This window comes from Diorhabda carinulata, chromosome X (assembly GCF_026250575.1).
Source record: "Diorhabda carinulata isolate Delta chromosome X, icDioCari1.1, whole genome shotgun sequence".
Lineage (NCBI taxonomy): Eukaryota > Metazoa > Arthropoda > Insecta > Coleoptera > Chrysomelidae > Diorhabda > Diorhabda carinulata.
In genome coordinates, this window is record NC_079472.1 from 46,069,522 (window position 1) to 46,088,415 (window position 18,894).

The following is an 18,894-nucleotide window of genomic DNA, read 5'->3' on the forward strand; positions in this document are numbered from 1 at the left end:
ATTAAACCATCAGTTAGAAGTACTCTGTAACCTAGAAGTGTTACTCTCCTAGTCTCAAAGGTTCGATGTGATTAAAAATCGTATATGTTTGTCAATTGTCATATTATTGTGTCAAAATTCAGATGATTAATCTGTCGAAAAACAAAAAGAATGTAAATTTATTTGTCTCTTAGAAAAGTTTTTATAATATGGGAAAGCTTAATGTAATCGAAATAACAATATTGGCAATATTATCTAGCGCAAAATGTAGTGATATTACAAGATTGGTATTTGGAGACTTCACAAATGGTTTACCAGCAGCATTTGGAGATTTCAATTCAGATGAGCTTACAGACGTGTTTGTTTTAAGCGACAATGATCGTACAGTTGATATTCTTCTTGCCAACGAAGAAGAACCTCTACTACGTTCGGGGAGAAATTTGAATTGTACTTTTCATAAACACAAAATTACGAGTGTTGTACCAGGTATTTTATGAATATTTACGTTCAAAATTTGTATGTTAATATTTGTATTTTCAGGTGATTTTGATGGTGATGCGTTAATGGATGTCTTACTTACAACTATAAAAACAGAAGTACCAATAAACAACGCAAAAACAAACATTTTTATATGCTGGGGAGGAGCTATATTAAATTGTTCAGATGTTGATGAAAAACGCCCTCTAATAACTATGATGGGTCAACCACTGGCTATTGACTATAACCAAGATATGATAATTGATTTGTTTGGAGAGGATACTGATGGAAGGAGAGCATTTTGGATATTTAATAAAAGTAGAAATGAACCAACCAAGATTCTAATGGATAGAAATAATAAAAGTCCAACTGTGGAACTGAGAAGACCACATGCCCATGCATTTTTAGGTAAAGCGATAGAATCATTTCAGAAATATCTTATATAACTAGAATAGATTTTAGTGAAGAAATTATCGAGATTCTATATTCAATTTAATAAATAATAACTTAACAACATAATTTTGTAATTGTAAATAATTTAACAAGATTGCTTGTTGTGAAAATCATTTTACATTTTGAACAACTTCAAATTTATGATTGTTCGTTCCAATACGTCTTCAGGTCTGGTATGGCTGAAGATCTTGCAAGCTTCTAAAGCAAAATTTCTATTTCCTTACAAATAGTGTAGTATCTTATTAGTTATCTTCATTAGTTGTAGTTTATAGTTATTTCAAGTGATAGTAACTTTGGGTGAGTCAACCAGTGGTTTTTTTATAAAAATTATTATTTATAATTGCTGACACGTTTCCAGAGAAACAGCGTTGCCAACCTGTTGAACATTACATTCAATGATCTGTCTAACTTTAAATGTTGAACATTATCTCATTTTGTTATTATACAGTTGTCAGCCAAATACACAAAAATCATGGAATTTGGCTCCCCTCAACTAAGAATTTTCACTTCACTTAATTAAGAAACTAAGCATTGAAAAGAATGTTATTACAATACTAAGTAGGAAAGAAGGGTGAGAATAAGAAATGATAGTTCATGAACCTCCACAAGAGCTGCTGCTGGATTATTTAAGACTACTATCAAATACTCACCACCAATAAGCTTGTGTCTGAGCATCTTACAGTTAAAAAGATGTATGACAGTCAAGCAGCTATCCAAGCCATATCAAGTCAAAACTGACATGAGAGTGCCAAAGAAAACTTAAAGAAATTTAAAGACTTACTTAAGTTTGGTTTGGTTTCTGCACATATAGGAATTAAAGGAAATAAAAAGACCAATACACACACACTGTGCCAGGATTAACCAGAAATAAATGTAGATACTATGAAGAGGAGAAAAGAACTCTGAAGTTCACCCAAATCTGCTTGAGGCTATCATAGATATGGGAGCTCAACTATGGTACTAGAAGAGAAGTTATAGGTTTTGAACACAGATTAGGGGACACAATAAATTTTAAGGCTATAATGCAGTATAATCCCTAATCTACATCTACCTTCAGACAATTCTAATGTGGTTTTTCATTCCTCATTCTCTTCTACACATCACATCCAAGTAATTTCTGACACCAACATATTATTTTTTGTTCTATTACATTGTAAGTAAATCTACTCCTTAGTAGTGGTTTGGCTAATTATTGATTCTTTACAATGCTGTTTCCTTCATTGCATTGCATATGCAGTAAATGTTATTCTGGCTTTTATTGATGTTCTATTTTCAGTCCAATTTGCAAACCCCATTTTTTAAAATTTCGTTAATTTGTACAATGTAATCATAATCATTTTTTAATATTAGAACAATTCACTTTAATTATTGTTTATTTAATTCTTTCAGATTTGAATGATGATTATATGGCAGATTTGTTTATAACGACAAAACAACATTTTGAGATTTGGTATGGTAGAGAAGAAGCAGAACCAAAATTTGTATTCAGCTCTTATATTCAACTGCCAACAACTAGTAAAAATGAAGCACAAGTTATAGGTCAATCAATCTTCATTGATGTAGAATTGAAAGGCAAAGTTGATTTAGTAACTCCAGTTTGTTATGATTGGGACTGTAAAAATAGTGCTTTACTTTTATATTCTAAGGAGAAACAAGATTGGATCAGTATGCAGGTATGTGAATTATTGAAAGGACATGATTTTGAATATACAAAAAATAAGTAATTTGTTCCTATTTATGACTAATAATAGTGAGTGTTCAAAGTCAGTTTTTATTTTGATTTATTAACAGTTTATATGAGTATTTTTCATTTTTAGTATTCTTTAATGGATAATCTCACTTTACTATAAACTTGTGACTAGAGTTGCCACCATTTTTCTGCAATTGAAGTACATATATTATTATGTTTTAAAACATATTTTCTCAATTTTTGAAGTTAGTATTATTATGATCCCTTCTACAACATGGACTGTGATACTGGTCCTGTTCGGTTGTAATGGAAGTCCATAATTTGGCCAATACTAAGTAAAAGACAGTGTATATAAATCTACCGCACCATTAGGAAACATAAATTAGGAAATAAGGAAAACATTGGTGTCATTGAAAACTGAACTGCAGAATCGCGAGTTGGAAACGTCCGGTAAGACGAGCCAATTATTATAAAGACTCAAAGTGACACTGGTAAGTGACTTATTTGATCCAGAAACTTATCTATTCAAAGACATGTCTTCCACCACGATCTCGTTGATGTCTCCCATATTTTATGATTGAAAATTGACATTTTCACTGTCGTCGAAAATAAAATTTCATTCCTTAAATCAGGTTTTCTAAAGAAAAGCAGAGAACTTAACCATTGCATTGCAAGGAGACGCCTGAGATATACTCCAGACAATACATCTTGAAAAAACTGTTGACTTCAAACAACTTAAAAAGAGGTTGGACATGTGATCACAAACATCTAGAACATCTGTACCAATTGCAGCTGAATAACCAAAGGCAGAAGCTCAACGAAACTCTTCAAGAGATGAAGTCCGACTTGTCCGATTCGCTTATCAATCAGCAGCAGAGGTTATGATGGAATGTTTAGTCATCCGATCATTCATTGATGGCCTGCACAACCATGATATACAGAGAACGCTTTGATCAACCTAACTGAAAACTTTAACAGATGCCTTAACTGCTGCTCTTGAATATGAAGCAGCCATATAACAAGGTCAGAACCATACAAGAAGGTGGCGGAAGCAAACTTCATCAGATCGTCAACATGATAGAAGGTTTGGTTCAGAGGAAGCCAAAGAAGCTAATATGCTAGAGTTGAGGAGCATGAAGGAAAGGAAAACTAGAACGAGTTGATTATGAGGGGCAGCACCAAGCCAAGATCATTCCAAAGACACTCTCAGATGTCGTAATTACAGTATATATGTGAATGGGAAGTAATATTCTCTGCTGGTAGCCATTGGAGCAACTAGAACCATTATAAGACCCGATATAATAAGCTTCAAGAAAAAGCTTCTATCAGCCAGGATTCGACTACGGACCGACACAGGTGATAGTGCCAACATACTCGGAGTAACACAAATCCAATTGAGAATTGGTGTAGAAAAATTTACACATAAGGTAATCGTAGCTGACATTGAAGAAGACGTGATTCTGGGAATGGACGTACTGAATCTTCATGGTTTCCAATTGGACTTTAGAAACAGAAACATTAAAGTGGGTTCCCAAGTATTTCTTCATCCATCTGAGAGGTGTTGACAGCTGTGTTCTACCTTCACGAACCAAAGCCATGATAGTAGTGCGGCTAGTGGAAAAGAAGGAACACCTGTTATGATGAAGCCATGGAATCATGACGGAGATTTTGGAAAGGAGTACTAATTGGAAAAGGATCAGTTAAGTCGACAAAGAAGAACCGACTATGTGTAATAAACATAAACGATTACCTGATTATCATCAAAAAGGAAACCAAATTGGATCCTGTATACCAGTAATGTCTATAGTCCACAAAACATCAACTGACAATTCCCATAACCTTTTCGAACAGATGATAACTGGTATGGAGACTTCGTGAATAAACAGCTACGACAATGTGATTGACTGATGTAAGAAATGTAATGTGCTACAAGTAATGGTTCATTTCGCAAGTGAAAGGCAACCATGAATCAGTAAAATGTTAGAAGTCCTTTAGAAAGGATCGCTCTAGATCAGGGGTGGCTAAGAAGAATCTGCGAAATAACTTTGTGCAATGCTGCATTATTTGGATCTTAAACTGTAGTTACATCATCTAAGTTTTTTTTTAATAAACTCTTCCTCTCCATACGGGCGTTTTGCACGAGCAATATGCCAGGCAATAACAAAACTGGCTTCATCCACATTATTAGCTTGATTGCTAAAGGTCGTCAAAATTGACTGTTGTTTATTCACATTTGATTTTAAAGAAGCAAGTTTGTCAAATCTTAATTTAGAATTTGGTGGATTCTGATTAGAAAACTGAGGATGATTGGTTTCATAATGTCGACGTAAATTGCAAGCTTTATAATTTTTGACCGTAGAATTACAAATAACACATAATGCTTCTCCGTTAGTGGCATTTTAAAAAGAAATTCTCCTCCCACTCATTAAAAATTATATTTTCTTGCTAGTATTTCCTTTTTTTTTATTTTCGTTCTCTATCGTCATGTTTGTAAAAGAACTGGAAATAAAGAAAGTTAGAAAATATAAGTTTTGTGTTATCAAAACAATAACTACACGCCCTACATACTAAACAAATTATTTTTAACTTATTAAGAATTCCAAATTACAAATTACATCGTTAGCAAGCGTGATACAAAATTTTTCCTCCAAAGCACAATGTCAACCGTCTTTACTTTTACTTTTGTGGGTGTGAGGTGTGTGCTACAACCTACTGTTCGGACTGGAGCAGGGTTGCCAGTGTTCTTGATCAACTTTCCCTTGTTTTGAACCTTAAAAGTCCGTGTTTTCTGCTGATTTCAAGAACTCCATTGAACGACTGCAGCGCCTTCACTGACCTGGAGTCAGTCGATTACGCCATTGTTGATATTCGGTCGTGCGTTTTCCTTGAGTCATATTCTTAATTTCGACGAAAATGAAATTTGTTACATCGTTGCACTTAGTCATTCCTATTTTTTGTCAGTAATTTAAAACATTTTGAAACACATACGGAACGATATTTTTTTTAATGTAATAACACAAAAATGAAAAGGGAACTCGGGTATATTTATCGAGAGCCACAAATAATCCTTCAAAGAGCCGCATGTGGCCACAGGCTGGCCACCCCTGCTATAGATATCTCTGGAGCATTTCCGACGACAGCCAGTAGTGGTAAATACATCCTAATCATGATGGATTATTTCACAACGTGGGTGGAAATTTACGCGACCCGAATCAAGAAGCCACAACTATCGCAGAAGTATTGGTGAAGGAATTTATCAACCAATATGATGTACCTTTGGAAGCCCACAGCGATCAAGATAATTCGATAGTCATGTGTTCCAGTATATCTTTGATCAGCTGTGAATGAAGATCCAGATCATCAACTTTTAGCGGAATGGTCGACAGAATCAACAGGACTATTGGGAGATACTTATCTGCCCAAAGTAGTTTCCAGTACCGAAAGTAATCAACTAAAATCGCCGTTCGAAGTAGGACATGCCCTGCATTCGATAAATTTATAGGTGCGGACGGAGGTGCCGGCAAAGCTAGATATGGAGTCGCTACAAAACATCAACGAGATTTGTTCGCTAGATCTGAAAACAATTTGCTAGCCTGCATCAACATTGCCCATATTAAGAACCTACGTGGGTTGGCAACCGTTTTCTGAAATAAGTTTGGTCAATTAGAAAAACTTGAAAAGCAAATCCCAGCCCCCAGCAAGACGCTGATAATCGAACCCAATTTGTAGTACATCTTCTATCTGTTAATCAAAAATCAATTTCAAGATCCATCCACGTACCGCGATGTGTAGGAAACGCCACAAAGCCTCCGCGGAAGTCAATGTGAAGAGACTGACTATGACAAAGATCCACCTAGTCCTGGCTGTGCATGAGTTCCAGGAAAAACCTCCTTTTAAGGATGGGGTAATGTTACAAACTCGTCCACGACATGAACCGTGAAGCCGGTCCTGTTCGGTTGTAATGGAAATCTATAATTTGGGGGAATATGCCGGTTTGCGGCGCCTTTGATTTTGTTTTAATTTACATCTTTTTATCATAGCGGCGATTTGTTTACTTTAGGGTATTTATAAGGCTTAATGATCCACAATCAGGTTATAAAAATGTCAAAAAATATTTAAAAGCTGCATTGATTGAAAAGTATGGTATTTCTTATCACAATCATTTCAAATATACTTCAGCACCATCAGTGATCTAGAGATCTAAATTTATAGCTAAAATATCAAATTTTATACATGACAATTTTGACCTTTTTTGCATATATAGGATGTCTCATAACGACCCAACTACTCAAGTTAGAAAAAAAAATTACACTTATTTTTGTATGTATTTATTTATTGGTATAAATTAAAAGATGAGAAACAAAATTTTACATTTTAAAAACGACATTGTTTAAATGCGGGCCATCAAGTTGACGGTACCGGCCTCAAACCGTTTGCGTACATTTTCAAAAACTTTTTGAAGAATTGGTCGAACGATTCTCCTGATCTTTAAAATTGTTTCTTAAATCTGTCAAATTTCGTGGATTATTCTCGTAGACTCCACAAAAAAATCAGGTGGAGTCAAGTCAGGGCTCTGAGGTGCCCTTTTCTGGGAACAAATCGTGCAATGCAGCTAAAGAGTTTTTAGTGGTGTGCGATGTGGCTCCATCTTGTTGGAACCATGTTAGTCGGTTATAATGCTCACATTCTTATAGTCGAGGCCCGGAAAAATTGCGTATCATGTCGACAAAGCGTGCAGAAGTTACAGTCACTGCATGTCTTCTGTTATCTGCATAAAAGTAGGGCCCAATAATGAAGTTCGCCGACATAGCGACCCAAACGGTGACTTTTCGGATTTGTAACAGGCGTTTATGTAAGTTCTTTGAATTCTTTTTTCCCCAAAACGACAATTTTGGAAATCTACGTATCCATCCAAATGAAAATGTGCCTCATCCCTGAAGAACATGTTGTGAAATTCTCAAATCTCTCTAACATTACATTCACAAAATTCAATATAACGTAATCATTTTCATGTAGAGCTTGTACAATATGAATTTTATAGGCCTTAAGATGTAAATCAGATCGCATTATGCGGTTAATTGTCGCTCATGGTAATCCCAGTTGAGACTCACAATTTATGACGCTGAGTCGAGGCTGTCGGCTTACAGAATCTGCTACTGACTGAATGTTTCCAGGCGTTCTTGCTGTCCTTGACGAATTTCGCCCGTAGTATTGAATGTCTGGATCCAAGCTAGAATTATTGCATTGCTTTGAGCTTCCGCAAGGTTGCACAGTCGATAATGTTACCGATACAACCGTCGAACTCGAATAAGTGATCGTTTGTTCTCGAAATACGCGCGCACGCAATGCGAGCGTGGCTCTCGCGTGTACGGCATGATGACAACTAAAAATTTAAGGAACGCGCTAGTAAACAACCCCCGCGTCGTGTTTGCTTCTCACTCACTCTTGAAATAAATAGATTGTATTTTATGAATATTTGTTGCAGACTATTATAAAAATTCTGCTCCTCGGTTGATTATAATGTTGCCTCAAGGAGGTAATGAAATTTTGTTACCAAAACCCACAAATACTAGTGAGGAATGAACAAATTAGTCTTTTGAAGCGGTTATATCGTAGAAGTTATTACCGAACCACAATAATGAAATAATAAATATATTTTGACGAAAAGTGTAACAGACCGATTGACATATTACTGCATTACAAAAAAACAAATTTTGTATACTTTCAACTGTTTAAGTACAAACTAAATAAATGAAATGATATATTATCAAATATAAATACTCACAATAATAGTGACTAGCAATATGCATATAACATAATCACTAAAAATACTTACACCTGATTCTTAAGGTAGTCACGTACTTGTCGTCATCGATTTATTTCGACGACTGTGCACACAGATACGTAAATTACCAATTTCCGAGGTCTCTCGTGAGTTTGAGTGGCATCCTGTCGCTGTGGAAGTCTTGTGCGTTTGGTTGTTGACTTCGTTTATTATAAAAATTTTGATTTTTTTGAAATGTATAATATGGATATTGATGAAATTATAATAGTTTCTGGCTTTCTGGCAGAATAATAAGAGAAAGAGCGTAAGCTGGCCAGAAAGCATTTAATTTGTTTACATCAAATCAATCAGAAGAGACAGGAGTATGGAGAATATCACACATTATTCCCTGATCTGATTGATGATGACTACAGATTTTTTCAATACTTCCGCATGACCAGTGTCAAGTTTTTTGAACTGTTGAACATATTGGGACCACATTTACATAGGCTAAAAGGATAAAACAATTTAGAAAAAAGAAGGAAATTGTTTATTTACATAACAAGATTGGCTAGCACAAAATAAGAGAAATAAAAAAATAGTCAACTTTACCAACCAACAATTGTAGAGAATCTTCTATTTTAGTTAGGATGTAAAGGTTGACATGTGATCTAAAAATAACCTTGAGATCTTAATCCAATAACATTTACTACTTCAATTCATTGATGAAAGTAATTTAAATAATTTTTATTATTATTATTATTATTATTACATTTTAGGAATTACATAAAGTGTAAACATATAAATGAAATGAATGAAATCATTGAAATAAATGCATTGTGACTTACTGGGATGGTTCATCCTTCTTCCTATGTCTTCCCAAATATTATCCCTGCGTTGTTAATTTGAGTATTGAAGATAATCAGATAATCTCCTACTCAGATAATCTAACTCTGCACGATCAAAATTAACTGAGCTCCGTCCATCTCAAGTGACAATGGAGTTATAATAAATAATATACGAGTATAGATAGACGGGATCCAACAAGTGCTAAACGTCGGACTGAATACTACAATCGGCTCCGAATGCATAATCCAGAAATTCCTTATTCCGTTAAGACTCCGATTCGGAATGAATAACCCTTCTCGGATTCTCGTCGGCATTGCTGATCTCCGATACGTACGATGCGAATTGAATTGAATTAATGTTTTTTATCACACTCGGAAAATCTGTCAAATGCGTGCGTGAACTCCGTCCGATGACGACAAGTGCGTGACTACCTTTAAACGGAAACTAAAATTCTAAAAGGATCAGTATTGTTATTGATGTCATTGTCTAGTCTACTTAACTAGTCGTGACACTGTTAAGTATAGTAGTCTGTTCTAAACATTCATGTTTTTAATCTGAATAGGTTGATATTAAGTGAATTGAAAAAATATTTATTGGTCTTTTCAGGTAAATTTTAAAGATGATAACACAAATTTGTGGAAGTTTTATCACCACGAGGATACCACATATACTAATGTTATAACATTAAGAAGCGGCGATTTTAACATGGACGGTTATCCCGATATATTAGCTACGTTATGTCCAGTACAAGGTGGTAATCCTCAAGCATTTCTTCTAGAAAATGTTCCATGTCAAACTTGCGGTATCCTCAATCGGACTTATGCTATCAAATGGAATTCCCTAAATCCTTTTAAAAACGGAACGGTTATGGCAGCTTTCTTTGATTTTTACCAAGATGGTATTTTAGATTGTGTTATGGTTACCTTTGATGGTAAACAATATAAATCTGCCGCTTTCAAGAATAGTTTGGATTATGATGCCAATTTTATTAAAGTAATGGTTCTTACTGGACTAACAAATAAGAATAATCCTATGATAATGGGGCGAGTTGGTAAAAAACGTAGAACTTACGGAACAAATTTACCAGGTAATTGTTGTTTTTATTTCAGAAACGTGCATTTGACTGAAATAAGGGAACCCACTATATCTTTATAAGCTACCAAATTTTTAAGTGGTACCCAATGAAAATTTTCGTTTGTTCAGTGTTTGAGTATATTTAGTGAGCTGGAATTTCTGAAACCACTGGTTAATTAGTATAATGGGTTACACTAAACATATTTTTGGATAATTTTTATTATTAGAAATTTGAATTTGGATTTATAGTAATTTTAATGATTTAATTAATTTGATTTTATCTCTAAAATATGTACATATTCGTATATAATTTGAAATAAGTCGTAACAAAGTAGATTTACTGGAAAGTGAGTCTAGAATACAAATTAGATCTTTATTAAAAAGTATTTTAGTTACATTAAAAAGTTAATTGTGAAATTCAATTTTATTTGAAAATAAGAATTTTATTTTTTTTCAGTTGAAAATTTTCAATTTAAATGAAGTTTATTTTATTATTAAAAAAGAAAAAAAATTATTTAATGTTAGAAAATTGTATTGTGAAACAAAATTTTGTTATTGATAAAACAAAAATTCATTTTTGGTATCTTGTATATCAGGGTTTATTAAATAATAATTTTAAAGTTAATTTCCTCGAATTTAAAAGAGCTGAGATAGTAAAATTTTTATTGTATAATAAATAATTAATTTCGAATGGTGAACTTCTTAAATACAGCGGGAGAAGCCTGAAACAGCATCTAACAACTATAACTCGCAAAATCCTATTACATCAAAAAATTTCGGATGAATGGCGCCTAAGTACCACAATGTTACTGTTCAAAAAAGAAGACAAAAAGATACCCGAAACTACCGAGGCATAAACCTTCTAAATACAACCTTATAGCTAGTAACAAAGATCGTGACAAACAAAATAAATGAACTCACCATATTGATCGATGAACAGTAAAGATTCAGATCAGGAAGATTTTGTACAGATGCGATATTAGTCCTGTGACAAATAAATGAAAAATCCATCAAGTATAGCAAACCGGCGTTCATGTGTTTTATAGACCTGGAAAAGGCGTTTGACCGAATAAAACAGGCAAATCCCATATAACATCATAAAAAACATCGAAAACATTTACCAGAGAAACAAAATTCAGGCCAAAAACAATGGCAGAACTACCGAAGAAGTTCCTGTAAACAATGGTATTCGACCAGGAGATTCTCTTAGTCCCGTATGGTTCAACATCGTTATGGACGAAGTAAAAAAAAGCACTCTTAACCTGAAAGGGTATAAAATGGGGAAAAAAGACGTCAAGATCCTATACTATGTCGATAGTGCTATTCTGATTGGAGAAAACGAAGGTGACCTACAGAGATAACTACTTAAATTCAACACAACGGCAAAAAGTTTAAAAATGAAGATATCATACAGCAAAAACGAAATGCATGACCACCTCAAAAACACCTATCAGATGCAAACTGGTTGTAGATGATGAAATTAGATAACAAGAAATGAAATTTAAATATCTAGGCATTGAAATATCAGGATACGTTGATATCGAAGCGGAGGTGAGAAACCAAGCGGCAAAAGCAACACGAACCTCAGTTTACCTGAACGGAATCGAGACCAAATCCCGAATATACAAGGGTGACATCCGTCTTATATTAACATACACAGCAGAAACCAGACTAGACGCATCAAACACAAAGAGAATATTAGAAACCACCGAAATGAAAATGTGCGCAGAATCGCTGGATGGGTGGACACTTTTTGACTTTTTTGAGAGAAGTGAGGACATTAGAAGAACATGTAAGATTGACAACGTAAACGAATAGATATTGGGAAGAAAAAGAGTGAAACGAATACATAGATCGAATGAATGACGACATAATGGCCAAAATAGCTAGAGATAAGTCGCCCTTGGGGCACCGAAACGTTGAAAGACCCCGCAAAAGATGGAGCGACAACTAATAATTAAACGGCAGAGGATACGAGAAAAAACAAGCATTTTGCTAACATTAAAGAAAGGAGAAAAATGGTGTTGCGGGTTGAGGATTTAAAATAAAACTGTCCAAGAGTTTTTTGAAATGCCAACGTTTCTATCTTTATCAAGTAACAAGTAAACAAAAAATTGTGAAATTCGAAGTAAAACAATAGACAGATAGTGTAAGAATATAAATATCTATACATGTATATGAATGGGACACACTGCATCTAAGATAAACTATATAACATAAAAGAATAAGAACCAAGACATACACATTTAAGTAAAATACTGTGAAAACAACATACCTTTTCAAATTAATAGACGTCAGTCAAAATAGTTTTATTTTGAGTCCTCAACCCGCAACAACATTCGAAATTACATACTAGGAAGGACAATAATATCAACGATAATAAGTAATTAAAATGAGTACATTAACATTGTTAATTAAAAATTTAGGTACTAGATTCTATGATTGAGTTACCATCTTCAGAAATCAAATGTGAACTATTTATTAACCTCCAGTCTCTTGAATATGTTGACTTGATTATAGAATCTCGTGCCAGAAATTGAAATTGAGTTAGTTGGTGAAGGGGAAGCAGACAATATTAAATATGCTGTCTCTGTCCTTATAATTGCTTCTTTATTATTCACTTATTCATCGAAAAAATATTCTGAACAGTTTTTATTGCTAATACATAATAACTTCAAATTGGTATAGTGTAGAAAAAATATTTATAAAAATTCGCATTTTCAGTTTTTTAATTCTTGAGAAAAGAGGAACGCTTAAGCATGGTTTAATTATATCTGGCTGTTAGCTAAACACTCTTGATACTAACCACTAGATTGAAGCTAAACATAAAATAATGGCAAACTCCTGCATTGCGTGGCTTTGCCCCAATATAAGATTTTGTGGGAAAATAATAAAATATATCAGTGAACTACTCAAGTCAAGTATATTTTATGAAATCACAGTAGAAACATTTTTTTTTAAATACCGATCAGAAAATGGAGTTGTATGTAGGTTTTATGAATATCTGTAGATGCTGACATATTTTCTGAGAAAAATATCATTTTGGGAACCCAGTGCTATTTCTTTTTGTTGTTTTAGATAATTTCATCATAATAATTTGATTATTAATAAAAGCATCCTCATTTGTGTCTGGAAATTTTAAAATATTCTGTAGTCATTTTTAAAAACAACTTTTATATCCATTAGGGTAAACCTCAATTATTCTGACAACGTAACGACGAAACAAATTTTTTGCTTTACCAGAGACTTTAACAACAGCCTGGTTACTTCATCGAGAGTCAAAATCGGAACTACTGTTATGTAAGGAAATTTCACATTCTGAATCAGAAAAACTAGATTCCACCTTTTTCTGCTTTTTTTTGGATTCGATGTTGGGAACAGTTGTTACGAGATTTTTTTTCCGTCAGTCACATTTCCTTCTTTGCAGCTTGTATTCGTTTTTCAATAACTTCTTGCTGCACCTTCTGTTTGTTTGATGTGGATGTAAGCAACACGGATTTTAATCGTTTCCTACTCCTTATTCTCTTGATAAGAGTTATTGGAAGTGGAATTATCTCTTCAGGGGATGTCATACATTGATGTACATCTTGATACGTCAGATTAGCTTCATTGCATGCCCAGCATCTGGAGTTTTATGTAAGTTATCGGGATGAACTAATGAAGAAGAGGGCTGTTCATTATCTGGATTGCAAGTAGGGACAACTTGGGAAGTTAATTGCTTTTCATTATCAGTAGGAGAAAGTTGGGGATGGCTTCCTTCTGAAGCTTCGATAGAAGAAGTTTGTTCGTATTGGATGAAATCGAACCTAATTATTTTGTCGTCAACATTTGTTTCTTCCCCAGCGCTGGTTGGCGGGTCTTGATCAGTCATCTCAACAGGCAACAAATCCACGTCGGTTAAAACATTAATAGCATGCTCAATTGTAACTGCCTTTTCGAAGGCCACCTCAACCGTTTCTGCTACTTTTTATGAGTTAAATACCTCACGCGGGTGCGAAACATTCCAAGCAGCAACTGCGGCGTCGTAATATTCTTTCAATGCACCAAAAAAGGTCCGGTCAAGTGACTGAACCCTATGGCTACTATGGGGAGGCAATGTGAGAAGTGAATATGGTTTTCCTTCCCAAATGTGATAGCCTCCAAACTGGTGTGAGGCACAAGACTTAGACTAAGTGTTAAAGCCAAGTAATGATACCTTGTCAGTTACAGCCATACTGTAACTTTCATGAGGACATAATGGCCAACAGTGCTTATTGCACATACTGACGTGACTACCTGGCTTTGTTCAGCAGCAACAACTTTAGAGACATCCCCTTTGCTAGTTGGGGCCACATGTTTTGGCAGTTTATTTGGCACTATTTGTCCATATTGTATTTTTACAAAGGAGAAAACTAGAATTCTGCAAATTTTCAGAATAAAGGGAAACTTGGGTGCTATTGAATCCCATTGTACGAGCGACACTCGTTTTCTTGACACGCTCACTGATAGTATGTGTTTGCACTTGAAATGGCGTGTGAAGTATTTCCTAGCAAGTTTCATGTTTTCATGAAATCAATTGGGAATATTGTTCTTTCGACGAATGAGGAATTAGAGGGATTTCAAAGTTACTCCAAAATACTTTTTGTCCGGTTCAACACAATGGTTTACCAGTTCTTGTTCCTGCTAGGGAGGAAATGTAGGTTTAACACCTCCAAGACTCCCTGGTACCTTTTCATCAGCACAATTGATCTTCAATCTTGCTCCCAAAGTGGATTCATGAAAACCTCTGTCAAAAGTTGCTTGTATGCATCAAACGGCGAGCTGCATTTAATTGGCAGTAATAGGCTATTAAGTCGGTTTCCTCTTATAGTTTCTGTTGAACAAATAAGATGTCTCAGTTAGTATCCAAAATAAACACCACTTCTCTCGTAAGTAGGTAGATACCTTACGCAATGTAATATCTAAAGGAGTTGAGTAATATACAAGCTATTTAGACCTTTATTCGTACTAAACAAGGAAGCTAGATTTTGGAAATACTTCAAATCATCTTTGAAATAATTGACAGGAAGAACGATTATGAAAACAGAGAAAATATATACTCCCCGCATTTTCTCAGCCAAGGTTAAAACTATTTTCAAGAATTTTGTTGTGCGATTGAGGTTTACTAAAACGGATCTGCTACCTGGTGGCCGACAAAACTCCTCTAAAAACCTCATGCGTGTCTTTGCCCTTTGCTGGTCTTTACCCCCATCTCTCCTATTTGCGTTCAACAATCTCAAATTGATAAATCACATATTTAAACCGATTTTATCAACAAAAATGTTATACAGTGTGATGATTAGAAGTATAAAATTTCATGTATACACTTTATTATTACTATGAAAAGTTTTTGTCTAATATACCAATTATATTTTTATCTAATTTTTTTAGGTCCGTCGATATCCTACAAAACAACGACCCAAGAAGGCAAAACTAGACATGGTATTTCCAGTCAATTGCCTCAATCAGCACACTTCAGTTTAAATTTACCTTATTCTATATTTGGTCTTGGCCGAACTCCAAATTTCGTAGATAAAGTAACAGTTGGTCTTTCAAATTACTCGAAACACTGGACTCAAATTATTCCTAATTCTCAGATGTTAGTAATACCTTGGCCAACAAATGAACCATCTAAATGGAAGGCGCAATTATTTGTAACACCAAGTAAATTGATTCTGATGTCTGTTGCTGCTTTGACTACAGTTTGTGGTTTGATTACTGTGATAATAGGTATTTTGCACTGGAAGGAAAGACAAGAAGATAAAAAAGAAAGACTATCTGAATCACATAGATTCCATTTTGATGCAATGTGATTTTTAGCAGCACGACTCTGTTGACTGAGAAAAAATAATATTTAAATTAGAATCTGTACCATGTCATACAGTACATATACCCCAAAAAACAATTTTGCCTGTCAGAAAGGAGATAAAAAGATTATTTTATAAACGTTACAATTTTATAGATAAAAAACTATGTTAATAACGTTCTGCTGGTAAATTGAAAGAAATTTGCTAACAGCATAATTTTGTCACAATTTTAGGTGTAGAACTAACTGTGTAGCAAAGTTATTGATGTATTTAGTAAACCTATAAAGAATACCGAATAAAACATTTCCTTGTATAATTTACCGCTATAAAAGTGAATCGTGTTTATTTCTGAAAGGGCGTAAGTTATATTTTGATAGTTTTTGTTAAACATTGAAAGTTATTTATTTGTGCAAGTCATATTGTTAAGTGCAGAAAGGAACAAAGTAAGTTATCTCTTTATACATTTATATGCGAGTTGAATTTGATGTTTAGTATATAAATGTCGCAAATCAACCGACTTAGCTTCCTTTCTACACTTAACAGACGGCTGGCCTGATAGTTCTGTTCAAACATAATTCTAATCTAAAATGTTTGATTTGCTAAAGGGGCGAAAATGAGAACAGCTCTACAGAAAAGGAGGTGGTTGAGGAAAATACGTAGCAGTATGTGAGTTTATAAAAGGATTCACGTTTGCACATTTCAAGCTTGGTTTATCCAAAAAGGCTAATAACGTTATGGAAATGTCCTAGAATGCAGCATATCATATATATCATAGAAAGGTTCCAAGTCTGGAATCAAAATATAACGTTGTCGAGAGCTGGTCCAATAGGTTCCAGAGGAATATCACATTATAAATAACTGGAGGGTGTAAAGCAGAGACAATGCATTATCGGAAAGGATATATATTATAATTTTTTATATATTATTAAAAAAAAATAGTTTTTGTAGTCTATTATTAAATTTTTCCCTTAATAAAAAATATTTTTAAGAGGTTTGAGGGATAAGGATTTTTCAAGGGTTTTTCAACGTTGGTAGATGAAAAAGCGAAGGCACCAATTAAAAAATTTATATATTGTAAAATTTTCAAATCTAACATTTTTCTCATTATCTTGAAATGGTGAAAAGTGACTTATGCCCTAGTAGGTATAAACGATTCGATTAGTTTTTTGTAGTGAACATTTTAGTCCAGGATCACTGGTTTATTTTTATACTTGATTACTATCAAGCCGAATCTTCGTGAATAGGTTCATTTCTATGAGACGCCCAACTTTCTTCTGTGCGAAAATTCTCGTTTGTGGTAGGTAATAGGGATAGCATGGATAAAATATGTTGATTTAATAATTCTCAAAAATTTATCACCAACTGGACTTTTTGTCAAATCTGATGATAATTATCTGAATTATTATTGTTTGTCCTACAAAATGTATGGTTTAATCAAATATTCCTCCTCCTTCCAACATGTATCATAAAAAAAGATTACTAATTATAAATTTCGGTTTTCGAAATTTATTTTACAATATTTGAATGAATACAATTAATCTCAAGAGCGAACTAATTATTAAGTTGTTTACAAAAGTCTTATTTATAATAAAATAAATGCTGATACATGTTTGCGATATTTGATACAATTGCGTTTTTATAAAATGTCCTTCAAGAATTTTCTACATGTAACTCCTCCATCCCTAAGAATGAAAAATGACGGAGGTATTTTTCATCTCTTGTTTTCTTCTTTCTTCTAACTCGACGTCTTCTTTCTTCGTTTCTTCGATTTTCTGTTTTCTTACAAATTTATATTTATATTTACGAATTAACCAAAATATTGTTAAAATTATACAAATTATTATTATTATAGTAAATAATCCAATTGATACATGACTTGAATTGAATTGTAAATTTCATGAATTGGTTTTATGTTTTTAGCAATTTTATTAATTTCATATAATTTATCAAAATCTATATTGGTTAAATTAGGAGATTTATAAATTTGATTATTTAAAAATTTTAAGTTCAATTTCGGTAATATTATTGATTTTTCCTTTTTTATTTGTATGTTAGTTGAAAATATTTCACTTTCTATTTGAATGCTACAGTTCTTTGGAATTTTTATAATCGATGGATAAATTATTTTAAAATAACGGTCCGAAACACATTTAGAAATCACTTCAGTTTCTGAATTTGCAATCACTAAAAGTTCATTATTTGTTACTTGTTCTAATATAGTTTCTTGAAGATCCATTTCATTAATAACACAATTTTTACCAGAATGTCCGTTTAACAGTTTAATAGTACAATTATCTTTTAACTTGAAAGTCTCTTTGCAATAATATTTTTCTTCTAACTCTGGGCATTCTTCTTTAATAAAATTAACTTCTTGACTTCTGGCCAAGTAAGGTTGAGGAGGGATAAATATCGTATGATTTTGAATTACAGGATATAAATGAAAAAATTCATAGGTTTAAGGATAGGAACATGGGTAGCAAATATTATTTTGGATTTGGAAAAGGTTACTTGTGAACCAAGAAAGAGATAATATGTCAAAATATTATTAAATTTTGGGATTTGTTCTTTATTGTAAATAGTACTTGAATATTTTATCATTTCCAAAATTTCTTGACTTTATATGACTGAACTGTGAATTGTATTTAATTTAGAAAATGTTACTGCATTTTCAATATTATCAATCAGTGTAATTAAACTTTGACAATCCAGATTAATTTGTGATATTGTACTTTGAAATGTTATAAAATTATTCGAAGTTATTATTTTATTTTCAATTGAAATGT

General features: G+C 33.3%; 1 protein-coding gene across 1 annotated transcript; it reads left to right on the top strand.

Annotated features, from left to right (window-relative positions):
* Positions 1-90: 90 nt before the first annotated feature.
* LOC130900466 (T-cell immunomodulatory protein) lies at positions 91-16,414 on the top strand. The gene is made up of 5 exons (XM_057811104.1): positions 91-465; positions 520-864; positions 2,299-2,582; positions 9,819-10,299; positions 15,696-16,414. Exons 1-5 carry the CDS (start codon positions 189-191, stop codon positions 16,115-16,117), a joined length of 1,809 nt encoding a protein of 602 aa, XP_057667087.1. The 5' UTR covers positions 91-188; the 3' UTR covers positions 16,118-16,414.
* Positions 16,415-18,894: the final 2,480 nt, after the last annotated feature.

Coding starts and splice junctions, on each gene's coding strand:
- LOC130900466 (XM_057811104.1), top strand. CDS start 189: ATGGGAAAGCTTAATGTAATCGAAATAACAATATTGGCAATATTATCT. Junction 2,583..9,818: donor AAGATTGGATCAGTATGCAG/GTATGTGAATTA, acceptor TGGTCTTTTCAG/GTAAATTTTAAAGATGATAA. Junction 10,300..15,695: donor TTACGGAACAAATTTACCAG/GTAATTGTTGTT, acceptor TAATTTTTTTAG/GTCCGTCGATATCCTACAAA.